The sequence below is a fragment of the Psittacula echo genome (assembly GCF_963264785.1).
Source record: "Psittacula echo genome assembly, chromosome: 4".
Lineage (NCBI taxonomy): Eukaryota > Metazoa > Chordata > Aves > Psittaciformes > Psittacidae > Psittacula > Psittacula echo.
In genome coordinates this window covers 1,314,570-1,342,397 of record NC_137738.1, presented here as the reverse complement: position 1 = coordinate 1,342,397, position 27,828 = coordinate 1,314,570, and the positions used below count along the sequence as shown (strand labels likewise).

At 42.7% G+C, this 27,828-nt stretch overlaps 1 protein-coding gene across 2 annotated transcripts in view; it reads right to left on the bottom strand.

The window, feature by feature from the left end:
• Window positions 1-26,788, bottom strand: part of SYT14 (synaptotagmin 14) — a gene marked incomplete at both ends in the record, with an annotated part of 78,008 nt that extends 51,220 nt beyond the window's left edge. Inside the window, 3 exons of one of the 2 annotated variants that reach the window (XM_080616148.1) lie at window positions 1,927-2,091; window positions 13,533-13,580; window positions 26,737-26,788. In XM_080616148.1, coding sequence (XP_080472274.1) covers window positions 1,927-2,091; window positions 13,533-13,580; window positions 26,737-26,749 — 226 coding nt within the window. Of the gene's footprint in view, window positions 1-3; window positions 953-1,926; window positions 2,092-13,532; window positions 13,581-26,736 lie in introns of those variants that run through there. The other variant, XM_080616147.1, reaches the window with a different exon arrangement.
• Window positions 26,789-27,828: the final 1,040 nt, after the last annotated feature.

Below are 27,828 nucleotides of genomic sequence, written 5' to 3'. Positions count from 1 at the left end.
CACCTTTTCCTGCTGTCTTCTTGTTACACAGCTCTCTGTCTGATTTCTTTGAGTTTTTCTTTTGACCCGCTTTTGCAATTGGGGTTGCCACACTCTCTTCACCCTTTGATAGAGACTTTCCTTTTCTGCCCAAGAAGGCTTCAGATTTCTTTTCTTTGACTTCATTAATGCCATAGGGGTGCTCACCGTGCATCTTCGTCAAGCTGGAGTCTGCTAGTTTTTGCTTCTGTACTTCAAGTTTTGTTTCTGAATCTTGGGGAACATTCACAGCATGCCCCTTGTCAGAATCCTCAGCATCCACTCCAGGTGACCATGCTTTGACTTTTCTATTCAAGCGATTCTGAGAATTATCTGGTACTGCACGTAGGGAATTACCTTGTTCCTCAATAGGCTGTTCCATAGTCAATTTATTACTTTTCAGGTTATTATCCTTAAAGTACTTATCATTTACAAAACACTCCTTTCCTCCTACCGCTTCCCTTTTAAAAGGTCCTCCTATAGTCTTCAAATCCTGAGATACTTCTGTATCACTTAAATGATTATTACTACCTGTGCCTTTTAATTTGCACTGGTTTTTGTCCATGCCACGGTCACATACTCCATCCTGACCTATATCTTTTTGTACAAAATCTAATGTATTAGAATAATGAGGCTCTTTGTGGTCTGCAGTACCTCTCTTCACTTTCACATGACTTTCCTGAGAATGAGTTAATGATGGTGCATGTTCCTCTCTGCCTTCCACAGGTTTATCATTCTGCGTTTTGGAGCATTCACCTTCTGCACGAAGGCCATTTATCATGTTAGTTACTTGCTCTGTTACTGAATCAGCTACACTGTAGCCGACCTCTCCCACAGCGCTGGTCAGATCATCCACAGCGCTGCTAAGCGTGTCCACCAGAGAAGACACAGAGGGAAGGCTCAGATTTTGCTGGAGGTGCCTGAAAAACGCCATTTGTCCAACCTATTCAGTGACAACTTTGAATCCCGAAAGGTTCTCCGTTTCACAAACGGATCAACTCCATTTCTCCAAGTTCAATTTCAGAGCTACGTGCTTTTCCTAACTCAAACTCCACGCATTTACCAGGGGAAGTTGCAGCTTTGCTTTTTCCATTCAATATGCATTGAAAATAACAGGAAAGCAGCCAAGCGTCTTGAAATGAACCAGCAAAACCATAGTCGCTCATCGACTGCAGCATCAACTAGCCATTACAGAATTCATTACTTTCATAAATAAGACAACTGTGTGAGGTGGAAATATGGGGGTTTAATTCTAACCTGCAAGGAAGAAGTTGTGAAACATTTATATTACGTCCTTTCATCAATGTCACACTAAAACAAGCTTTTAACATAATAGCTGCCCTTAAACACATGTTATGGAAACTTCTTCACCCCCAAATACCCGTTGTCTTTGGTAAGGATACATAAGGTAAGGTATTTTGGAACATGAAGACTTCATTTTTTGGGGGGAGAACTTTGTCTCCAAAAACCCTAAAAATACCTAACTGCACCTTTTAAAGAGGTAAAGGGGACAAAAACCTCTCCAATTTTCCAGGTGAGTAAATGCAAGACCTTCTCCAATAGGCTGGTGAAGGCTTTGAACAGGTTGAGTGAAAAACAAATAATCCCATTCACTAATGTACTTGAGAAGATTTAATTGTACACAATTATGGAACGCTTAAAGTCCATTCAAGGGCCTTCTCATAGTGCAAGAGAAGTAGCCTCCCATAAGTAAACGTCAACTCTTTGGTTATATAGCTGTTGAATTTCTGTGGTTTCTGCCTTTTCCGCATTGCAGAGTCAAGGGAAAAGTCACCATTCCGTGTTTTCATCACTTGAGTCAAATGGTTATTTGTGTATTTCTACACATCCTTGTCATAACGTGTGTTCTCAGGATTAAGTTTAGTGCACTGCATTTCAGATACTTACAAAGTTTCTCTTGTGAATTCTTTCTTGTAGTGTATCCTGAATCAAGATCTGGGAAACCACTAACATTTTCAAAACACATCTTCTTGTTAATATATAGGAAAAGCAGCAACATGAGAACAATGAACACCCCGACAGCAGACAGGAATCCGATTGCTTCAGGAGACACTAAAAGAAACAGAAAGAAACACATTTTCAGAAGTCTTGTAAAAGTTTAACTTGTAAAAGTTATATTATCAGAATTGATCATAAATAGATACTACTGAAGTTCCAAATATGTGCAAGATATAACACACCTTAAATTTGCTTTAATGTTTAATCCTCTTTTCAAAGAACGGAAACGCATCTGGTCCTAACCTAAGGGAGGACCCATAACAAGGCAGGGTCTCTGCAGAAGATGGAGAGATTATCATCAGATGCCGAGGCTGGTTTTTGATGGAGCACACTGGAAAGAAGCCAAGAGCGTCCATCCTTCCTGGAAGGGGCTAGAGGCTTGGCTACCTCTGGCAAGCCACTGGACTACATCTGAAAGACTTGATGTGAGATGTTGGAAGGCGACAGAGTTGCAGATTTGCGTGACAGGTTAGGTTAAAGTGAAGTGTTATAGATCTATACTTCAATAACATTTGGGTGCAATTTGTAAGAAAAAGGGATGGAACTCAATATATGGTTGCAATTAACAATAGTGTAAGGCATTACAGAACTGTGATTCATAGTGGTATATTTATTAGGTAATCAATCTGTTATTTGGTTTATTAATAGTGTGCTGATCAATTAACAAACAGTATAGCCTTTTATATGAGACATGTCTCAAACCTGCATTCTAAAGAGGGAGAGGAAGACCTTGAGGTAACAGACACCTTAATATTAAAGAGTGGGGTTTGGGGCCTCAACACACAGACATGCATCTTCCAGCATTGAAAGTGGCTGCATTCATCTGGATGAAAGCCAGGATTTCACACATCACTTCTTCCTGCCATTGTTGCCAGTCTCTCCTCACTAGCACAAATCCCATTGTGGGGGTTTGATTTTTTCTATTTATAAAGGATTAATGAAGATTTATCAGATTTATGAATTCCATTTGCCAAGATCTTGGCACTTCACTTCAGGAGTACAATGCTGTGTGACAACATCTTTCACCATGTGAAAAGGAGTGGGGTTAAAGAACATTTGGCAACAGCTTCTGCATCCTCAGAGGTGCAATACAAATACAAAAGGATGAGAGGCACCAGTCCAAAGTAGCAACAAGGATAATTCCAGTTGGAGACGAGGGGGGAAAAAAATCCCAGACTAGGAGAGGTTTCTCAGTGAAACAGATTGCCTAGATCAATAATAGAATGCAACTTTAATGTTAGTCCTGCTTTGAACAGAGGGCTGAACTGTGAATTACTTGCCCATGAGCCTTCCAAATGAAATTAGTCTACATATGCCCTTTGTAAATCTGGACTCATGAATCTGTGTATAAGTGCTGACTGGGAAACACATGCAGCTCCACAACCTCCTCACTTTGTTCTGTGGGAGGACAGGGAACATTTGCTCTTGTGGTGCTGTCCATAAATAAGTATACAGGTGTGTTTTAAGAACTGGAAAAGAAACCTTCCCCAATCCTTCTAAGGAACTGGTCAGATCCACACTTCTGTTTTGAGCTGGACACCCAGACCTACCTGAAACTGAAGACTTGCTTCACTTTTTACCTCTGAGCAGAAGCCATCACTTAACACTGTGCCTAGAACCCTGACCATTGTCACACAAAAAGGAGCCTTCCGATAACTCTGAAGTACCCATTCTGACAAAACGACTGAGGAAACGCCAGAATAGCAACCAAAGATGTCCCAGAAGGATAAAATTGAACCTTTACTTACTCAAAATGAAGCTTGAGTAAAAGCTTTCCTTATTTTGTTGGATCATATCAGAAAACTAGGAAAAGCATGGGCAATTCTCAACGGGGTTAGGTTGGGAACACCATCTTCTGAAGAACTGAAGGCAAAGCCAGAAATAATTGGAAATCTTCAAAATGTGACCTTTACCTTCCAACCCACTAAAGTCCAAGAAAGAACATGAAATATAACACAGTATAACTGCTTAATAGGGCCAGAACAAACAGGACAGCAGGGAGGAGCACACCTCCGGTATTTTCAATCTCAGACAGTACGGAAGAAATACAAAACTCCATAGAGGTAGAGAGCTCCTCACCAGTCCTTTAGGATGAGATCTGCTGCATTAAGCAGAGCAACAAGGGGAGGAAAGTGCAATTCTATTCTTCACCAGAGAGGAAAGGAAGCTAAAACTTCATTATCATGAACAAATGGGGGGGAGGAAATCCCTTTGCTCACAAAAGATGCTGGTTGCACATCCTACTAAGATTACCTGATCTTCCCTCCAGGCAGGAATCTGCTTGGAGTTGCCTGTAATTTCAGTCAAATCACTTGTTACTGCTGAACTTTACGGCAACTCCACCCTGCAGTGAAGGGGTTTCGTTTGAGTTTAAGTTTCAACACAAAAATAAATAGTTAAGCCACGACCAAGCATGACCTGAAGGAAAAAACCTCACTGCTCTAGTGAGGACTAAGTTAGATCTTTAAAAGCACTAGTGCTTCCTGATGAAGAGTGAGGAACATCTGGCATGTGTCAGGTGTTCATGTAGCAGTGGTCCATTTATCATTTTCATGGAATGTTCCTAAATACAGGAAAGCTCTGAGATGGGCCAAAAGCTCCTGTTTGTGCATACTCATTTGTGATCCCAAGGTTTAACAGATGAAGTCTCCCAAGGTTCTGCTGCCAGTAGGCAGGCTCCTTCCCCTCCCACAACTGCTTATGGACAACAGGGAATGTCTGGAGCTAGTGGAACAACACCCAGTGTTCTTTGAATTATTCTGACCCGAATGAGACTAGAGACTGGGCAGAAAAACCTTCATTCCTCTGTAATGCCTATCAAAGACAGAGGCAGCAGCAGAAAAGGCAGGAGGAAGAAACTGTGAAGATCCATGAGGAAGACCAGACAGATAAAGAAAATGGGATCACAGAAATTGGTCTATAAGGACAACTGCTTTATTCTTGGAGCAGGCTGTCCTAAGGCACTGGGCCTGAATTCAGCATCACCACTTTGAGAGGAGACTGAACTGAATTCCAGTCGTTCTGTGATGCACAATAAAGGACAGTGAATGTTTTCTTTTAACAGGATACATTAACTGGACAACAACTTCAACGGAAAGCACACTTTGTGGTATTTAGAGAATCACAGAATCCCAGGCTGGTTTGGGTTGGATAGGACTGTCAGATCATCCAGTTCCAACCCCCTGCCTCACACTAGACCGTGTCACCCAAAGCTCTGTCCAACCTTGAACACTGCCAGGGATGGAGCATTTATCACTTCTTTTCACATTTGATCTTCTGAAGCTGTAGGTTTAAGGGGTTTTTATGCTTACACTGTTCAGCAACCAAGGCTGCTTTGACCCATCCAAACGTGGGCTCAAGGAGGTTAACCACAATCTCAAAGTAACTTGAAAACACAATGCTTTTGGGGCTTTTCTTGAGTACTTCCTGGGTCCTAAGTAGTTAAAAAAGACACTGCATGCAGACTGTATAATTCCCTATGGAAACACAGTATCTGATGACATCTTTCTGGAGTGTGAAAAAAAAAGCATTGGGCTGGTACCTTACAAAAAGAATGAAATTCTAGCTGCAGCGAGACTACTTAATTATTTATGCAATTCAGTGTGAACACAGGACTTGAAAATTACATTTCCATATCCATTTGCATCCACGTAAAGACTTTTAGAATGCTTGTTCACAGATTAAGTATATTATTAAGTTAAAATCCTTTAATGTATTACCATTATAAAGCCGGAAGGCAAAAAAAAAAAATCAAATTGGACTTCAATTTTCCACATGTAAATGTGTACAGATTCCCAGCTATGAATAAAGATTTTATACATCACATTAGGCCTTCAATTAGTTTCTCACGGTTGAAGCAGCAAGCAGTTCTACTTCACAGACAGGGAAAAAGGAAGTTCTTTTTTGGCATATAAAATACATCTGTGCCACAGGGAGCACCGGGATTATTTTGATTCAAAACATATTGTCATACATTCTGATCAGTCTGAGCATTGATTGTACCATGAAAAGCATTTTGAAAACTCTCAGAGGTTCCCAGTGCCTTCTCCTACAATCATGAACCAGTAGGAAGGCAATAACTGCTCAAAGTCATATTTCAAATTCAAATGTTCAATTTATAAACTTTATCATTACCCTCAGTTCTTAAGAAAAACAGCAATGAATGTTTGAAATTCATAACAATATAACACAGTTTTAGGAATACTAAAAGAACAAATGTCTTCCTACAAAGTTATTAAGGCTAATTGAATTGCTGGCTATGGAAAAGTTATACTCATTACAGAGGTATTACATTAACATCACTCTAATTCACTTTATCAGCATCATCACTAGGATTAGAATTATTAGAAATCAGAAACTTACCATCTCCTCATCTCACACATGAAATTAGCATCTTCTTTCAGATAATAACTCCCCTGTCATTAAACTGTTTCTCTTTTCCAAAAGATGTTTCAAACTCGTCAGAAAATAATGGCATCTTTAAACACGTATCACCAAAATAACATCCTCAGGCAGATAAAAAGCATTGAGTGTTTTAAATATTAAATTAAATCATAAAGATTAAATTAAAAAGCATTTTATGTTTTTTAATATGGATCTATCCCCCCAATTATACTGAATATCCAGTTAATTACTTCTGGAGCTCTCGCCCTCCACATCACACTGCTGAATTAGGCAGGGATGTCCAAAGCCACACAGTTATCTTAGGGAGGTTTTAATTATTCATTTATAAATGCAACAGTATCTCTTCTGTGCACAAATTAAGTAACCAGGGCTATGTCCAGAAGAACCGGTTACCTTCAAGACCTGAGCACAAAACCACTTGAAATGAGAAACATAACCATGTTTTTATTTATAACCCTTTTTTGGTTTGTTTTTTTTTTTTTACAACTTGAGCTATTTTAGACTTTTAAGATCTTTTAAACACCGAGGCCTGTTGTTTTGGATTTAGCCCTGATGAAAATTATTGATTGTTCTTAGTTTTTACCCCATTACATCTTGCTATAACATGAACATAACCCATGCTGTCCGACTCCGAAGCAGGTTTCATCCAAACACCCTTCACTGCTGCTTGTCACTTAGCAAACTTCCCGGCTTGCACAAGAGAATAAGGTGTTTTCAAGAAGCTGAACAGGTTACTGAGCCAAAAAACAAGGTTCACGCCTGGGCTGCCTTTTCTCCACGCTCCAGTTATTTATCTCCTCACAGCACATATTTATTTCTCACAGACAACTCATGTCATAATAGAAACGAACAAATCAACCCCTCCAACACCTCGGAGTCAGCTCAGAAGTGAAACACTCAGGTCTGACTGATTGCTCATCAGGAATAAGCACTGCATTTAGTATGCATCAGCTCAAGTGTAGACATCTTTTTCTTTCATGACTACTTATACAGGATGGTCTCTTCTCTAAGAGCAACTTAAAGGCTACCTAAGATTCAGTGCTCTTTCTAAACAGCTTTTCTGTGACAAGGTGAACTCAATACACCAAGTTTCACCATAATTTAGCAGCGTTATCTTACTGTTTGCTGTTGTAGTTGACGTGAACAGAACTTAGTTTACCTGGACAAAGGTACCTAGGAGGGGTAATATTTTATCCAGTGTTGTGTTAGAAGACTTAAAAAAAACAAAGTCTTGACCAACTGCACTGTTTTACAAGCACGATAAACTCTATGTGGCAGCTGACATTACTATTGGGATACTTTCCCATATTAAAACAGAAGAACCTTTACCACAGAAATTGTCTACCTGGTGTTACTGAGAAAAATGAACTGAGAATTCCCTCTAAACAGTTTATTAAACATGGCAAAAGACAAATGCACAAACGTATTTCCTACGCTTACTGTTTTACTTTGTATTCATCCTTCTTTCTCTCATATATAACATGCATGCTACGTAATTCCTTCTCACAAAATGTACCTGCTTCTTCTCTCTTGTGCCAAAACAAGCATCAGGCAAAGTGGTTTAGCTCAACTTAAAATGCGTGGTTAAATCTCATCTATGAATGTTGTGTATTTTTTAGCTACATTTAGGTAACATTAAAACTGAAACTTTCCTGTCTAAAGATGCTACCCCCTTCAATTCAAACTGCATTTTGCCTTTCCTCTGCAGCACAGACTTCTTAACTTAGCCCACTGCTAACGGCTACATTTGTCAGTGTATTGTGTTAAATATACGTTATAGTGCCAGTCTTACGAAGTTCCTTTCTATGTGTTTCTCCTGCATCTTGCACTTTGCTATACAGCAAGATTATGTACTCTCCAGTAACAAATTACAAGCACATGCTCCATGAGCTACCTGTATTTCAGCACTTTCGATATCCACTATGCTACTCTGAGTGATACACAATTTCCAATGAACATAAACTGCAGTGGCCACTGAATTCCAAAACAGAACTGAAAAGAGCACTGCATTTCCTAAATAAGAAAATTAGGATCCATTTTTAGCAACAGGGACCTTTCAGAAGTTTGGAAAGACTGACAGAGTGAAATCAGGATGAAAGTGCTCATTTCACTTTCTATTTGGAATAACGATGCCCTTTCGAAACCCTATTTATAAACCTTCCAAAGGAATATGGGGGAAAACAGAAAACTCACATTATCTGAAGTGATAAATGATGCTATTTAAAGGTGAATGTATAAAAAAAAGTCATATACCAACACTAAGTAGAAAAATAAATGTGGGTTTGTACATGGAAACCTCGACTGGAATTACTGTATCATGACAACTACCCTGGTCCAGCTATCGTGGCACTTTTATTCCAGTGGAAAGGTATCAGGAATAAAAGCCATCTGGCCTATGTCACTTCACACTGGCTGAAGGATAATCTGCAGTGCTACAGAGATAAATGAAAACTTCCTTTTCCCCCTCATTTTCTTAGTATCTAATAACAAGGACTAATAAAAACCCCAAAGTTTTTTAACATCTGGATTCCAGGACTTCCTTCACACAGGAAGAAAGTCTACAATGCATCTTAATCGTAAAAATCCAATTTATTTCTTTTTACTAGGAGCAATTCGATTACTTGACTAAATACTTACATCAATGAGAGTCCAATATACTTCATATATTATAGTTTGCGTTAAAAAGGGCTGGGTTCAGCGAGTTAACTCGTCACATCCATAACAGCACAAAAACCCTTGTTGCAATGCTAGCACTGCCTCTGCAGATTGCCATTTACAGGATTCCTTTCCATTTGTGTTCAAATACCATGCTGAGATTGTCTTTTGGGGATCAGTTTAATTGTAGAGAAAGAGGAGCCCTGAGCTCCAAAACATCCACGGGTCTAAAAAAGACTTTAGGAATAACAGAATCAACAGTCTGAGATGGAGATTGAAACTTTGACAGAAGTCTTTTAATTCCTAAATCCTTCTGGGCTGAAGAAGCTGTCAGCCTGCCACCCCTGCTGATTTACCAGTCCCTCAATGCCTTTTCTCTCCAACATGGAATTCATCTCCTCCTAAGTAGTATCTGGCAGCAAAAAAATCTCTGACAAGACCCAGTGAACGAAGCATCACACCGCTACTTGCAATAGACACAGACCATGGAATCATCTTGATAACCTACAAATCCCAATAATCTGCTGCAACTACATAGCATATTACACAACTATCCTCCATGCAGCGGGTAAGAAACCAGCAGTGATAATGGATTTTTAAAGGCACTCTCAAATAATCCTCCCAGTGCAAAAGTATTGAAGGCCTGCAGGGATCTAGAAACCTGTGGTTTAAAAGTTGACAGCTATTTCAAAGCAGCTCTCTGTGGAGAACAATGATCTATGTAATAAAAATCATTTTTCCTATCAACCACGACAATTAACAACAGAGTGCGAGGCGACCCAAGATCCAGAGTTCTGAACAACTAGGTCTCAGTGAGCAGTGAACAGATTGCAGTGAGCACCTAGGATGCATAGCAAAGTACTGTGTAGTGAAAAACGATTAGTGGACGTCCTAAGTGAAGAAATGCCAGCGTTTCGATACAGCAGAATTCTTACACACAAGACCTGCTATGGAAGGGACTACATTAGTTGGAGTTACTGAGCTCAGGAGCTTTCCAGAAGACTCCAGGACGCACAGAAACATAACTCTGCTTCCTGTATGGGCATCAATAATCTCAAAGAAATAGATCTACTTCATACTAAGTATTTTTCTAGTCTGAAATGTACAAACACAGATCAGCTTTCTACCAGAGGGAAAAAGTTAGTATACACTTAGTATATATATGTAGTATACCTAAGCATATAGTATGTATATTTAGTATATATACTTCTAATTTCAACATATAGCCATACTTTTATCTCCCAAATCTATTAGGTTCGGTATTCACAGGATAAAGAACACAAAGTTTCTTCTAACCTGGGAAGAAAACCACATATTTGCCTATTTCAAATTAACTAGTGCACACTTACGAACAAATCACTATTCTCTGCATGTATTACAAAAGTAGCTTTAATTGTGTGTACTTCTAAATGAAGGTTTTATTCCTATCTCTGAAAAAAGCGCATTTTCACTTTTCACTGTCCAGATCTGAACCCTTAAATTAGTAGAAACAACATCTATTTATCAAGTTTTACATCAATGTGAGGTTACCTAGTTAAAAGGAATCTGCTACTGTCTGTGGTATTACTTTCCTCCTGATGAAGTTCTGCCCACTGAATGACAGGAGAAAGGGGGAAATCTGGTTTCTTTCTTTTTCAGAAGCACTTCCTTAGCATAGACTATCATAAAACCAGTAACAGAATTTGAATATGAGACAGGTGACTTTCAATAAAGCAATGTTTCTACTTATAAAATGAAACTTATGAATAAATATGATTTTCTTCCCATTTGAACTAAATTCAGTTGGCAACTTCACATTCCGATACATGCAAATGGATGAGGACAGTTCACCAGAACATTAAAGAGGACATAGTTCCACTTAAAATACACCTCTGCCAAAACAAAAATTCACACCTTCTTATCTTTTCAAAGCTATTATTACTAGTGACATCTTCTACTGTCAGCCAAAGACATGGTCTTTTTGCAACTTTTCTTTTGCATATTGAAGAGCACTTCTGCTCCAGTACTAGGCACAAAGGCAGTTTGCTGAATAATTTCCTATGAGAGGCTGTCATGAGAATAGAAAGAGCATCTTGCAATAGAAAAAACGGGCTTAATAAATCATTTCTAAAAACCTGAGCAACTCAGAGCTTACTCAGCTACATTTCCATCAATTAAATACTAAACACATTGCTGAGTTGGAAGCATCACTTCGCATTGTTTCCAAAACACGCAACTACGCAAGGTGAGAGAACCCTAAAAATAATACGGCTATGCATTTTCGGCTTCAATGTCACTTCCATGCCATACACTGAATGCTGGATGGATCAGAATATGTTATAGAGGGGGTTTTCTTCAGTTACAGCTCAATATCGTAAATGCTCGTCGCAAGTCTCTCTTGTCTCTATAAACAGAACCTGGAAACAGCCTGAATTAAAGTATTGGTGCACCTACCAAAAGCCAGTTCCAAGGCAGACTGGCACCTAGCTACAGAGCACTACACAGCCAAAAAAACATCCGCTCTCCTGAAGCCTGATCCCAAGTTCCCCAAATTCTTTCAATGTCCATAGCAAATAACCAGAGGAACACTTTAATGGAACTCTCCTGACTCTCTCAAAAACATCTCTGTATTAGGAAAACAGCCACAAAAAAGGGCAAACCTTTAACGGAGTAATCTCAGGAAACCAAGGGGCTCAGCTTTCACAGCACAGACAAGAGATGGCAAAGAGGAAGATTTCTACACCACAAAACCTTTCAACCCGGCCCTGCATAAGTTTGAAATGAGTATCCAGGAGCATTAAGGACACAGCTGCAACATCTGACCCGACCAGCTCCACACTGCTGGCATTCTCAGCTTGTAAAGGGCTCCCTATTCTGAGGAGTACAATACGGATCTTGCACTTTGATCCTGGCAAACAAGCAGGCATTGACAACTGGCAAATAAAGTAAGCCTTAGGAGCCCAGCCATTGATCAGACAATAAAAACATCTTGAAATGCCTATCAGGTGATGTAAGGTCTTAGATAAAAGAACCAGAACACTACATGACTGGAAGATTTGTAGTACAATGGCAAGCACCTTCTGCTTTATACATACACCTCGAGTAAGGAGAGAGGACACACAAATGGACCCACTCCCCACACTACAAGGGGAAATTTGCCAGTAACATGGTTAGAACAGGTTAGAATACACATGGAAAATCATAAGAACAAAAAAGGAAACCAACATTACAGGTCTAAATGGGACTAGGGGGATATTTCTCTTTTACTCACTTATCCCTACATTAATTTATAACCACCAATGGTAAAACACAGGCTTCATGCAACTGTTATTCAAACAAAACGTTTATAATATCGTATCAATGACAAATGGAGCTTAGAATCTGATGTTCAAACATAACATAGAACCTTAAAAAAACCTGTACATCTTTTCAATGTAGCTTCCCAGCAATCACATTAAAAACCATACAGCACTGCCACCCAGAACACAGAAACATGGGCTTTCTTAAAATCACTGAAATAAATAGGGATTAGCAAGATTAATAGATGCTGAGGTTAGGAGACATGAAGCAAATGTTTCCAAAAAGTTATTTTACTAAAACCTAAGTGAATGCAATGAAAACTGAGCTCTATTCAGAGGTCAAACAAAACTTCTTCCTACCAAGTATGATGTGGTTTGACAACACTACTGAGCCAGTCTAACAGTTCTTGTCGAGTTCTTGTCTTCCTCCTCTCCAACCACACCTTTTGCAAGCACTGTCACTGACAGCGAGTCAGTTCAAGGAACCAATCCTCAAAGAACCTTTCTGGGTTGTGGTTAAGAGTAGCTTTCAGGACACAGAGATTCAACAGCATTGATACAGAAAGGGGGATAGGGCTGGCAAAAGGGACAGAAAACAGAACTGTATCTAATCATCGTATCACCAGAGCTGTTCTGTCAAATCCCAATTTCAGCCATTGCAGCTAAGCTTTAAACCTATGAAAGTCCTCTCTTGAGCATAGCTCTGTTTCATGCTCTGCCAGTTCCTGGTTTCATTACTGATACAGGTGTTTTCAACGAATTTTCAGTCATTAGGATCATACATGAAAACACAGGCAGAGATTGCCAATCCATTACATCAGTCATTCAAAATGTCTACACAACTTCTACTGAAAGTAAGGCTCCTACAGATATCTGGACAAGGCAAAGATCAGTGTTGCTGTGGTTTCCTATCGCAGCTGAACATGCAATTCAATGAATATTTGACGAGCACATCTTTCCTGCTTGTGAAAAACCAAATTTTATTTTGGAATTTCACATTTCATTTCCTTCTTTTTCTTTGTTTCACTGACAGTGCCAGGATCAAAGGATTTTGCAATGCAAAGATGCAGGACTGAGATCAAGAAACATCACGCAGCAGGTTTCTCACCAGTACTACTCACAGGGTTAAGAAGTTCACTTTCCCAAATCATTGCTTACCTTTTCGGATGCAGATCAGCTCATGTACACCACAAGTTCGTTCTCCACCTGTGTGGAAAGAAATCATTAGAAAATAGTATCAGACTGGCTTCTTAGTAAGTCAGGATTTGGCTTCTTGATAAGGCTTATAAAGAGTATAATGGCAAAAGCTGTAAACCCATCCCATTGATTAAAATGAAGAAGACTGATTCAACACATTTTCCATTTATACATTCTATCCTTTGGAGAAAACAATAAATGCACCTTTGGCTTAATATTGCTAATGATGGTGCAGGTGGAAGAGTTTTACATGGAATCTCTACAGATACAATTACAAGGCAAACAAATTAATGGAAGCCACACTAGTATTTCCCAAGTATAAAACAATTTCCTGTTCTGCCATCTACAGAAGAAGTCTCAAAACAGCAACTACATTAGTACCCAAATAGAATGCCAAAATAATGTTATGATTATCTTCTATGGTAAAATACTGTTAACACGGTAAAGGCTGGGTTTACCTGCAATTTCTTCTTACGGGTTCTTTTTGGCAATTAAGAAAACAGCTATACACAATTTGAGACATTTATATGAGAATAATAAAATTGCTGCCAGAAAAAGGAAGCTTTACATTTAAATAAAAACCATTTTAACGTTAGCATTACAGCTATTAAACAAACACCAACACATAATACACCTAGTGAGGACAACGAATGGGTCCACAAAGGAAAGAGCCAACCATGCGGAAAGAGGAAGGTGTGATACAGAAAGGGACATGAAACAAGCTATTGCTAAGCACTGCAGAAGAAGGAACAGGCAGTCAAAGAACTGCTGAAGAGATTCTTTTAATGACATCTAGAAATTATTGGAAGAGCTGCTTTTTTAATTAAGATGACTTTATATTGAATACATTTAGAGTATTCATTATCCTTTTTAATGATACACCCCACAGTCGTACGTTAAAATTCCATATGTATTAATCACTAGTAGGCCCCAAACACTCCACAACACACTAAAACAAGCCTCAGATAACAAAATTCCTTCCACTTCAAAACCATGGAAATACATTACAAAGCTCTTATTGCTCTCCTTCGTTCTGTAATAAGGCAATTGTGCCATATAGTAAGGGCTATTATGATATAATATAAACTAGTACTGAAAACTCATAATCGATAACACTAACAGAGAGTGTTGTGGAAGCGTATTTGTAGCTAGATTTAAGTTTTAAAGAACTAAGTGTAGGAAATGAATGTACTAAAGGGAAAAAAAAAAAAGGGCAAAAGGCGTCAAATAAATGGGAATAAACCGTACTTATTCCAAAATTAAATCAAATGTCTGTGAGGTACGAAGTTAAAATAATCCTCATTTTATGACAGCATACTTTTTTTCATATTCAGTCATGTAAAATAAAAGCCTCAAAGATACTCATGAATGGGAAATCAAGTCTTAGTGAGGCTGAGTATCCTGTGAGTTTTACATAGTCATTGCTGTTACAACAGCCATATAACAATTCCCTCTTTTCAGTGTGTTCTAGAAGCTGGACAATACCGTTTCCATTCAGGAAACATTTTGGAATGAAAACGTAACAGAAACTAAGAAAAAAAATCTGTTTTTACAACAAAGCATTTTAAATAAACGCCAACCTTTGGGGGAAGATTGCAATCTTCTTTAAAGTCACTGCAATGACCTGCAGGCTACAGAAGAGAAACTACAAGTGACTGGAACTTCTCTCTCTACATTTCCTTCCCACAACAGGCTTAAAATCAGCAGTGAAGAAAGAATGAAAACGACTGAAATACAGGACTTTTTTATGACACAGACCCTAGACAGTTAGTTAAAAATAAAGATTCAACTAGAAATGACTAAGAACAGCAGCAGCATTACATTTTAGTCCACCAGCTTGAAATCTCATCATAAAGAACTCATTTTAGGGTTACATTTTACATTGCTCCCTACTGTTTTTTAAAGAAAGGTATCCTTTGTCAGTAGTTTAGATGCTAAAATATTATAGTGTTCCACTAAATAAAGGCTTTCAATTCATGGTCACATTACTTTTTGTTGACCACAAGGCTATGCAAGGTATTTATTTACACAATTTAACATTCATTCACTCAGGATTTCCATTTTTTATGTTTTGTTAGAAAATGCTGAATGACATTTCTGATTTCATAGGCAATTCATCTCCTACTCTTTTTCCAAATTGCTTTGGGATGGAAATCAACGTTAAATACATCAAGTGACCTATGTGTTTTGAACAGAAAGCTGAAAAGAATCTCTCTTCTCTTTTAAATTAACCCATTTATGAAACACATGAAATACTGTCCTCAAGTGACCTGGGCAGATTCTTCTTTTCCCTAGTGCTTTTCAAAATACACTATTGACACCCAGCTTTTACTCACAAATTAACAAACAAACCCAAGGTTTTCCATCTTTCCAATTCCCAAGAAGTCTCTCGGCTTTGAATAACCTGGTCACTGAAAGAAGCTAAACTGAAAACATGAAAGTATTTTGCATGACAGCAAGAGGTCAACTGGTAATTCAGCATTTCAGTCTGAAAAGCCTGGGTTTGTGCCATTTAGCCCACAAATCCCAATGGTTCAGTGACATGACCGTCTTCACTTTTGCAGTCTTTAAATGTTACTTTAAAGTGATTCGACTACAGTGGAAGTTCACTTTAATAGTTGATTAAAATTTAAGTTTCGCTTAGATACAAATTGTAATTAATTCCATTTCATCTTGACTATGAACATGATCTCCTCCTTAACAGTTTAAAGTTCCAGGTGAGTTTGCACATAAAACTACATAATACTTGTCCAAAATGTAATCGGAGAGCACAAAAACCCAGCTGAGGACATACCGCTCTTCATCATTTCAGACAACAGAAGTAATACAAGAAATAACGGAAGATGGAATCATTTTAGAATAGCACATCCAACAAAACTGATGGGTTTTCCTGAGCAAAAACCAGCACTTAGTGGCCCTGAAATCAAACTCATTCAAACACTTGGCACAAACAGAACAGCCACATGTTTTACAGAGGCAGCTGAAACACCTGAAGTTTCATATTCTCCATTTAAGACAGAGATTGCATATCCCAAGTCTGTGATTGCCAAGGCGATTGCCACACCAAAAAGATTAGAAGTTGCACATCAAATAAGGTAAAGTATTACCTGAATCGATTAAATTGTAAAATTCTGTCCTTCTAAAACTACTACAATTCAAAATTCAAAGTTCTATGTTCAAACTTTAGCTAAACCTCCACCTTTAGGAGCTGAAAATAACTGGCTAGGAAATCTAACACGGGCATCACCATAGAGTGACTTAGATTGGGAATGACCTCTGGTGCTCTGAGAGACTTCAAAGCAGGACCACCTTTACAGGAGGTTCTTCTAGGCCTCAACCAAGCAAGTTCTGCAAGGACCAAGATTCCATGACCTCTCCAGGAACCATTGGTTCCTATGGGAAAGCAGGGAAGGGGTCACCCTTCTCACTGTAAGCACTTCTTTACTGCCAGTCAGGACTTCTCTTGGTGTAGCTGTGCTGGGTTGACCCTGGCTGGACACCAGGTGCCCACCAAAGCTGCTCTGTCAGTGCATTTCTCAGCCAGACAGGGGAGAGCAAATACACCAAAAGGCTCATGGGTTGAGACGAGGACAGGGAGAGACACTCACCAGTTACCAGCACAGGCAGAACAGACTCCACTTGGGGTCATTAAATTGTTACCAATCAAACCACAGCAGGATAATGAGAAATCAACCAAGTCTTTGAACACCTTCCCCCACTCTTCCCTTCTTCCTGGGCCAAACTTTCCTCCCTATTTCTCCACCTCCTCTTCCCAGCGGCACAGGGGATGGGAATGGGGGCTGCGGCTGGTACATCCTACCTTGTCTCTGCTGCTCTTTCCTCCCCAGGGGAGGACTCCTCACACTCCTCCCCTCTTCCAACATGGAGAACCTCCCACAGGAGACCAGTCCTGCATGAACTTCTCCCAAATAAATCCTCCAACAGTCACACCCTCCTTTGGGCATCCCCCTGCTCCAGCATGAGGTCTTACATGGGCTGCAGGTGGAAGTCCACTCCCCCATTAACCTTCATGGGCTGCAGGTGGAAATCCACCCCCCCATTAACCTTCATGGGCTGCAGGTGGAAATCCACTCCCCCATTAACCTTCATGGGCTGCAGGTGGAAATCCACTCCCCCATTAACCTCCATGGGATGCAGGTGGAAATCCACTCCCCCATTAACCTCCATGGGATGCAGGTGGAAATCCACTCCCCCATTAACCTCCATGGGCTGTGGGGCACGGCTGACTCACCATGGTCTGCAAAGGAATCTCTGCTCTGGAGCACCTCCTGCCTCCTTCCTCACTGACTCTGGTGCCTGCAGAGCTGTTTCTCTCACATTCTCACCCTTCTCTTCTGACTGCTGCTGGTGCTGCACAGCAGTTTTCCCACTCCTTCTTCTTAAATCTGCCATCCCAAAGGCCCTACCACCATTGCCAACCTTGGCCAGCAGTGGGTCCATCTTGGAGCCAGCTGCATTGGCTCTGTGGGACACAGGGGAAGCTTCTAGCAGCTTCTCACAGAAGCCACCTCTGCAGCAGCACACCCCTCCCCTCCGAAAACCTTGCCACACAAACCCAATACAGTAGCTGACACCCATTCCCTCATGTGCACATGAAGAACCCATCTTCACTTCTTAGACACCCTTACACAGCGAAAGGCTGCAGCAGGAGTCCCCTTCAGCTTTCCCCAGGCCACACAAAGACATTTTCCAAGCCTCTTCTCAAGTGCCGTGTATTCCAGCCCCCCAGCAGCACAGGCAGTGCCCTGCTGGAGTCTCTCTCATACTGGGTTGAGACAGCTGGATACAGGGCAGAGGCACAGGGCTGGTCCGTGTTCAACTCCCTGATCACCAGGACCCTCAGGTTCCCTTGTGCAGAGCTCACAGAACCCTGGAACCATCAGTGTTGGAAGGGCCCTCTGGAGATCATCCAGTCCAACCCCTGCCAAGGCAGGGCCGCCCAGAGCAGGGCACACAGGAACGTGTCCAGGTGGGTTTGGGATGGCTCCAGAGAGGGAGACTCCACAGCCCCCCTGGGCAGCCTGTGCCAGGGCTGTGCCACCCTCACGTAAAGAAGTTCTTCCTCGTGTTGAGGTGACGCTTGGTGTGGTTCAGTTTATGGCCATTGCTCCTCGTCCTGTCACTGGGCACCACTGGAAAGAGTCTGGCACCATCCTCCTGGCACCTCCTTTGAGATCTGCATTGATGGGATCCCCTCTCAGGCTGCTCTTCTCCAGACTAAACAGACCCAGCTCCTGCAATCTCTGCTCATAAGAGATGCTCCAGACCCCTGAGCATCCTTGTGGCCTCCTCTGGACCCTCTCCAGCAGCTCCTTGTCTGTCTTGCACTGAGGAGCCCAGAACAAGACAGATAGGTTGCTCCTAGTTAGTGTGTCTGCAGTCTGTAGTGCTGCACAGGCTTGGAGGTTTCAGTTGTCCTTGAAGTTCCTGCTGTTCCCTTCAGCCCATTCTTTGAGCCTGCTGAGCACCTACCAGGGAGCAACCCTGCCTTCCATCTAATTAATCACCCACAAACTCAGCAAGGGTCATTCCATCCCTTTAACAACCATGTCACACAGCCTTGGTTTCAGTATCAATACTGGGGTGCAAGTTAAGCTACTGTGTAAAAACCACCTTATTCTTCAGTTCAGCAACAAATTCATCTTAGCAGCTGCAGCAGAAAATTACACCATAATGATAGAAGTCTTTGTCATCAGGTGTAAGTTTTGGGACATACTTTTTATATGATAAACCTCTTTCCTACTGAGAACTGTGTTTTAATCAGCATTTGCATAAGCCTGGACTACATTCAACAAACATTTACTTAACATTTTATTCAACATTAGACAATTATTTTTTTCCCTTGACAAATCCATGAAATTCCAGTGAATGACAACACCGTGCAGGCTGAGAAGCATGAACAAGGAGAGGGGCATGGTGCTCATTACAGCCCCGGAGAGCCCATCCTGTCAAACAAGAGGAGTAGCTGCTGCTCACCCACAGACATGGCCATGGGCATGTGTTTCAGCAGAGCTGCTTCACTCCTGCTCCGTGACCCTCCATTAGTCAGCTTCCAGATCACAGGTCAGGCTGGCCGCTGCCTCAAGCATGCAGGATTAGAAGGCCATGTAGTGATAGGACAAGGGGTGATGGGTTCAAACTGAAAGAGGGCAAGTTGAGGTTAGATCTAAGGCAGAAGCTCTTCCCTGTGAGGGTGCTGAGGCGCTGGCACAGGGTGCCCAGAGAAGCTGTGGCTGCCCCATCCCTGGCAGTGTTCAAGGCCAGGTTGGACACAGGGGCTTGGAGCAAGCTGCTCCAGTGGAAGGTGTCCCTGCCTGTGGCAGGGGTTGGAGCTGGATGAGCTTAAGGTCCCTTCCAACCCAAACCAGTCTGGGATTGTATGGCTGTTAAACGAGAAGAAAACAGTGCTGTGCAGCAAATGTGTAAAATAGAGGTGTTATGGTGCAGAAACATGAAAGGGGATGCAAGTGATCAAGCCTAACACACTTAATGTTAACATGTCTGGAGCATATGGAAACACTAGCGCTTTTGCTGTGAATACAAGATACTTAGGAAACCCATTCTTATGCTGTTTCACATAACATATCACAAATCTATTCTAAAAGACAACCATAATGAAAGAGTTCTTGTTTACTTATAGCAACAAATATAGTCCTTGAAATATTGCCTCATACCACAAAGTGCCTTTAAAGAAGAATCTGGGTTTCGATGAACAGAGAGCTAACTGGAAAGGAAAATACATGAAAGCTGGAAAGGCTTCCACAGAACAGCATACCCAACATACTCATCAGCCCATCCTCACCCCGGGTGTTAAAACACCTCTGCATTCCTTTAGTAGCCTCTTTACAATTTATTCTACAAATAATATTGCATACATAAAAAATGAAATGGTTAAAGTTGAATGCTTGGAAGTAGTCAAAAAAGCAAACTAAAAAGCAAACACTGTTTGAATTTCCTAGGAAAGAACAAGTTAAATCAAATTTGCTACTTTATGTATTTATTATGTGCCTACATCTTGTCTATGTTGTGCAATTCTGTCCCACCACAGAAGTCACAGAGACAGGCAAAAAAAAGTCAACAAAAATGGTTAAAAACACAAATGGGTTCCATATGACAAGTGCTTTAATAGAATAAGACACTTGGAAACACAGATGCAACAGATGGTGGATGTAAGCAGGTGAATAAAGGCCAGTTATTTACTGTTGAACCCACTAATAACAGAAATAAGCATCAAATTAAATTAGCAGCAGATGTATTCAAGAGCAGAAGTTTTCAAGAGTAAAAGTCAGCAATCGACTCTCAGCAAAACTCCTCCTGTAAAGACTGTCTTCCTGCTAGCACCATTGAAAATGATTGCTGTCCAGTAATTTCTTACCCTAAGGATAAAGTCATCCACCTGTCCTCACTTAAGGTGAGAATATTTTGTTTGTTATCTGACCCTAGAAGTCGCAACAAACATTAACTTTTCTTTTTCACATGGAAAATATTTCATTTTAATTATATTTGTCATCAACAGAACCAGCAATACTGATCAATGCCTGAGCAATCAGTGGCTATCAAGCACAGCACAGATACTGCTGTTCCTTAAACAAACTTTGCATCTGATCCTACCCTCTCTAAAATAAATGGAAGCGCATCCCTGGACTTACAGAAGCCAAAAAGCAATGGAGATAGGACAGATTTTCTAAGCTGTGGCACAAAGTAGAGACATTGAAAATAATATCATGAAAATGGTATTATCTCAGCTTCCTTTCCAGCCAGAATGACCAGAACAGCATCCCCCCAACCAGACCAGCAGGTCGAGGGAAATGATTCTCCTCCTCTAATCTGCCCTCGGGAGACCCCACCTGCAGTACTCTGGGGCCCCCAACACAAGGGTTATTAGTGCGCAAACTCACTTGCTGGCTCACAATGAACTTGCAGGACCATCTCCAAGTTTCTGTATCTCACTCTAGAGGCAGATTTACATAGCAATCAGAAAACACCTCCCACCTCCAGCTGTTAGACACTCAAAAATTAGGAAGCACAAGGACTTGAAACCCACTTCAGTCCGCAGGTGCACATTCAGTTTTCTATGCGGTACAGGACCTTTGCCTTACGCAATTCAAAACCTGAGAATATTCAGGGAGAAGTCTGAGTGTATCAGCTGTGGATCCCTCACAGCATTCATTACAAAAGCTGGAAGAACTGTAGTTGAATTAGGCTGTAAGGTGAAGAGAAAATATGACCCAATGGTTAAAGCAGCTCAAAGTTTTCCACAAGACAGTAAGACTCTTTCCTCTCTTATAGATCCCCCACACTTCGATGGGGATCTGTATTTTCGATCAGGTAGTGACTGTGTGTTTGCGTTCCTCATGCCCATCCTAAACACCAAGAGTTCCAATTCGCGAAAGCGCTAAGCATTAAACATGAGTAGCATTCAAGCAGGATTTCAATCCAAACACATCAACTGTTCTTCAATCAAGTATGATAGTTCCATCTCAGCCCACAGGGAGCTTGTCAAAAAGAAGTCTGTAAAGCATTAGAGGTTAGATTACTTTATTTTCTTTTTAAAGGTAGCCTACTCTGTTATCTAGAAGGAAATACAGACCTGACAGCTTTCTGCATGGAATGGTTAGGGTTGGAAGGGACCTTAAAGATCATCTAGTTTTCTTCATTTCAGTAGATCTACAACACGACAATGATAGTGGTGTAACACAAATCCAATCAGAAAACTGATGGTTTTGCATACGGCACAAGGTTTTACTCTCATCAGCAAATAATGCAGGGAATCATCCTTACGACGACAATTCATACCAGGTACTGAACAGTTTTCACGACAGACAGCGAAGGAGCATAAGGCAGCATTAAACAGGTTCCGTGTGGCTGATCAAATCTGATACCCTGATGTCTGATCCATCCCCCATTTAACAAATGTGTTTAAAAGTGGGCATAAGTCTGAAATACAGCTTCTTATGTGCAGGCTTTATTTCATACTGCTGCTGCTGCTCAACCCTTACCAACTTGCATCCAGAAGCACTACTGACAATACAGGTCAGTGCTAACTTGAGGATCTCTGTATTATCGTACACCCTTCTAGTACCTGCTGCAGTGACACCTGAACATCCCAGGTAACTTGGGAGCCAAGATAAAACTGCTCCTCAGGCCAGATTCAATGTATGAGCCACACATACGATACCCAGGCACTGTACACTGCTCATTGCTCTTTAGTTTCCTTTTCTGGATTCTGGCAATTTGCAGTTAGACACAGTTTTCACATAACCTATATGAAGCAGCATTCTAAATCCTCTCTCTTCTTGTGCCCATAAACAAAAAGTAGGTTCATTCAGGAATTTCTGTCTTTGTTTCCCAAGGAAATGAGTGTTATATAATTAAACAATTCGTTTTCTGCCCCATCCTTCCATCGCTACCAATCCACTGGCTAATTTAAGCTCAAATTGACAGGAAGTTTTAAGATCTTAATACTTTTACGATTCTATGTTTCATAAAAAGCACAGCAGTCAAACACAACACAAACCCAGACCCATCAAACACATGGTCAGCCAACCAGCCCATAAATCCCTGCCCAGCACATGCAGCCGCAGCTCCCTGCTCCCAACCAAACAGCTGGAAAATGAGGAGGAGGAGGAAAACCTTGTCAGAAAGCTCAGGACCAAAAAGAATTAACTCAGTCTGTAAAGGTTCATCTCTAAATGTGTTCCCCTCCTTGTGAAACGTACACTTCTCTACAGCCAACACCACATTAAACCATGTTCAAGTGCAGCCCAAAAACCTGGCAAAAGAGATTCATGAGGATAGGCAAAATGTGCAATTCTGCCTCAGAGAAAGCATGCACTTAACCTCAAACTGCCTACCAGTCTGGTCTTACTACTGCTTCCAGTTTGGCCATACTCTCTACCATAGTTGCCATCCTTCCCATGCTCATACTGCCTGTATTAGATGAATTTAACCTTTCCCTGTGAAAAAGTGGAAACATTAAACAATAAATAACCTTGCATCTTAAAACATTTTGTTTTGGAAGACAAACATACAGAAATAAGAACTGGAAGTACAATTCTTTAATCTTCTTTGAGCCAAAACCTTCCCAGTTGGACTGCTCTCTGCTAGTCCCTCACAAATCTGAGACTGCCTGCCCTATGCACACTAAATACTTGATGTCTTCATAACGAAATAACATCTTTAAAATGACATTAACTTTCTAAAGAAAAAGATGTAATTGTGCCCACAGGCACTAAATTAGGGGTTTGTACTTGGTCATGTGAAGAACACTTGTCTTTTAAAAGTCTGTCAGTGATCACAATGCATATCTGAAGGGGGCTACAAGGATGCTGGAGAGGGACGTTCATCAGGGACTGTAACAATAGGACAAGGGGTGATGGGTTCAAACTGAAAGAGGGCAAGTTCAGGTTAGATCTAAGGCAGAAGCTCTTCCCTGTGAGGGTGCTGAGGCGCTGGCACAGGGTGCCCAGAGAAGCTGTGGCTGCTCCATCCCTGGCAGTGTTCAAGGCCAGGCTGGACACAGGCGCTTGGAGCAAGCTGCTCTAGTGGAAGGTGTCCCTGTCCGTGGCAGGGGGTTGGAACTGGATGAGCTTTAAGGTCCCTTCCAACACAAACCATTTAGGATTCTATGAAAAGTAAGAAAGCACTGACCAGAATGACAGCAGTCACTGGCCATGGCCAATGGCTCCTCTATATGCTTCTCTATAACCCCTGGTAAAAACCCCCCACTTTTGCAAAACCTTGGGGGCTTAATGATAGAACCAATGTGAACTGGTATGCTGACAAAATGACACTGGAAATGGTACTTACAGACTTTCTTTTTAAGGACAGCCCAAAACACTTAATTCCTTCCAGCTAACAAATCCTATTGTAATTTGAGCTCATTCAATTTTGTGTATTCTTCAAATATAACTGAGTATGTCCTGCTTTGAAGAAATCATAGAACAACAGAATCAACTATGTTGGAAAAGACCCTTAAGATTATCAAGTCCAACCATTACTCTAGGACTGCAAAGACCACCACTAAACCATGTCACTGAGGGGAGTTCCATACTTCATATTTATTCTGCAATCAGAAGTTTTCAATCTTGCTCATTTCCCATTAAATTCACCCCAAATAAAGCAATTAAAAAATAATGTGGACAACTGCAGGGTCTTTAAAACTTAGCAGAGTATTTTCTGCTTACTTAAATACGTTTACAAATGTACTTGGACACTATGTAAATTCTGTATTTTGACACTTTAGACTATAAGTCCTCTGGTCTGATCCTGACTTCTAGAGTTAGTATTCACCCAAATCAAACTCGTAGCTTTAAACACTGCTGGTCAGGAAATAGTACTGCTAAACAGTACAATCAAGGCAGGCACAAACAGGAGGGAGAGAACACCGGGATACGGAACAAAACCCGTAATACCTACTAACAAACCTACAGCGACCAGCTATCTGTTGAAAACAAAGAGGATGCTGCATGCCTGCTACAGCCTACAGCAGCAAAACCACTGCATTTTCTGTCTTCAGGAAGAGCACTAAATCAAAACCAGGCAGCTCACTTTCACAACTGGATCCTTCTTTTCAATCCCCCTTCACATCTCACTGTAAACTACGCACTTCTCAAGAGCTTAAGTGCCATGTTGGCAATTTCATGTAAGTGTCTACAAAGGCAGTTGGGCGATTTCTGAAGGGCTGCATTACTTGCCAAGGCTAGATTGCGATATCCTCCGAAAATATCCACCAGGAATGGCACATCTTGTGAATATTTTCAGATGTAACAAACTGGGATAATGCCGCCTAAAAGAGGCAGATTTTGAAGCACTGGGGTGTGGGGTTTTTCTGAGCTTGAGTTATGTAAAAAGTCAAGACCCAGGAGAGATTTCTGCCACCTTCTTGATAATACGAAGCGGGCTTTCCAGCACAACAGAACCTGACCAACTTAAAGCTGGCCAACTTAAGACTCCTGGTGCGCACAGCTTCCAAGGCAGGGTGAACACGCAGCTTTGCTTGCGCAGTGCAACTTCTCCTTACAGAGGCCTGAATTACTCATTCAAGGATACTGACAGCACAGGAGCATCCCACATACAAAACAAACAAGCACAGTTGGATTCCTCCCCCCTCACTGTTTTCCTACATTCTTCAGGTTACAACAACAGATGCTTTCGGAAGAAACCAAGTGCAGGAAGCAGCATGCTTTAGGACCTTCTTTGGCTGGAAATAAAGTTCTAGAATTTTACTTTTGTTTAAGAAAAGGATGTTTAACGAGGGGTAAAATCACTTACAGAATCGAGAGGGAAGGTTTCAACCCAGAGCTCAGAAACCAGCCCATGGCAGAGGGGTTGGAACTGGATGATCTTAAGGTCCTTTCCAACCCAAACCATCCTCTGATTCTAACCCTGTCTATTAAGACGATCATCTCCAAACAAACCCAACAAGTGTCTAGCACATCGCACTGCTGCTTTGACGCTGTGAAGTGATGACTAGAAAGATCTGTGGACACCAGCTTCTGTACAGCCTGTTAGGTCTCAGCAGCCGGGCAAGCGGCGGCGAGAAGGAGCCTCTCCATCGCCCGGGGCATCAGCGCTGCGAGACTCCGGGGCCGGGAGGGACGCTTAGTTTGAAAGCAGTTCCAAAGTCTCTCCGGGTGACAAGGATGGGAAACGCTGCGCACGTTCCGACATCTGCAGCCGAGCTGCGGGGTGCTCCGGACACCCCCTCGCCCCGCCGCTCTCGGAGCCGCGGCGGCTCAGCCCCCGCCGCCCCCCGAGCCAAGGCGGCCCACAGCGGCTTCGTGCTCCTCCGGTCCCCTCCGCGGCGCCCACGGCCCGGCATCCCCGGGCGGAGGAAGGATGTTGGCTCCCGTGCCAGGGCTCCCCGCAGGGAGCAGCGGCACCCGCCTCTCCCCCGTTACGACACGGCCCCTCGGCTGCAGCCGCCGGGGAGCGGAGAGGAGCGGAGGAGGCGCCCGCTGCCGCTCCCCTCAGCCCGGCTCCGGAGGAGCCTGCTCGGCTCCGCCGCGCCCCCACCTCCCGGCTCGGTGGGAGCCCGCCCCCGTCACCCGCGCCCGGGGGAGGAGAGGGAGAGGAAGGGGGCCGCGGGGAGGGGGGAAGGGCGCGATGGGGGGCGCGGGGAGCCCGTTATTGGCCTACTTACCGTCAATCGCCATGATCCGCGGTGGGCCGGACCAAGCGCCGCGCACGCAGCTCTCCGGCGCTGCCGGGCGGCGCGGCCGCGAGACGGGAGCGCTGGGCGGAGGCGGCGGGGAGGGGCCGGGCGCGTGACTCCTCCCGCCGCCACAGCAGCGCCGCCGCCCCGGCCCTCAGGGAGCCGCGGGGCCGAGCGGGGCGGGGAGCGGCGCCACCGGCACCCGGTCCGACCGTGCCCCAGCGCTGCCGAGGCCACCACTGACCCATGGCACTGAGGCCTCGTCTCCACGGGGTGTGAACGCTTGCAGGGACGGTGACTGCAGCCCTGCCCTGGGCAGCCTGTGCCAATGCCTGAGCACCCTCTGGGGCAGGAATTGTTCCTCAGCTCCATCTAAACCTGCCCTGGTGCAGCTTGAGGCCGGTTCCTCTTGTCCCATCCCTTGTTCCTTGGGAGCAGAGCCCAGCCTCCTCCTGGCTCCATCCTCCTGTCAGGCACTTGTAGGGAGCGATCAGGTCCCCCCTGAGCCTTCTCTTCTCCAGACTGAACCCCCCAGGTCCCTCAGCCGTTCCCCATCACACTGTGCTCCAGGCCCTGCACCAGCTCCGCTGCCCTTCTCTGGTCCCTCTCCAACAGCTCCATGTCTTTCCCGTACTGAGGACACCAGCACTGCGCACAGGGCTGCAAGTGGGGTCTCACCAGAGCGGAGCAGAGGGGCAGCAGCACCTCCCTCAGCCTCTGGTCACACTCTGGGGATGCAGCTCAGGATAGGTCTCACTTTTGCTAAGTAAAGCAGCAGGAAGATGGGAACTGTCAGCATTAAAACTGCCCATGTCGCCCTCACTTGCTCCATAGCACTGGGGGCACATCACAACGCGATGGTGCTGCACAATCGCGCACTCTTTTTCTTCCTCCCGTCGTACGTCCCACTCTTGCACAAGACAGATGGCATTTGAGAGTGAATCAGGATGCTGTGGTGAATAAAGACACCATAAATCTCAAGTCTGGTGGCCTCCATTTCTAACCGTAACATTCTGCAGCCGTAGCGGCCGGTTTCCCTGTGGTTTTGGGGGTGTAAAACTGAAATAACCTGTCACATGG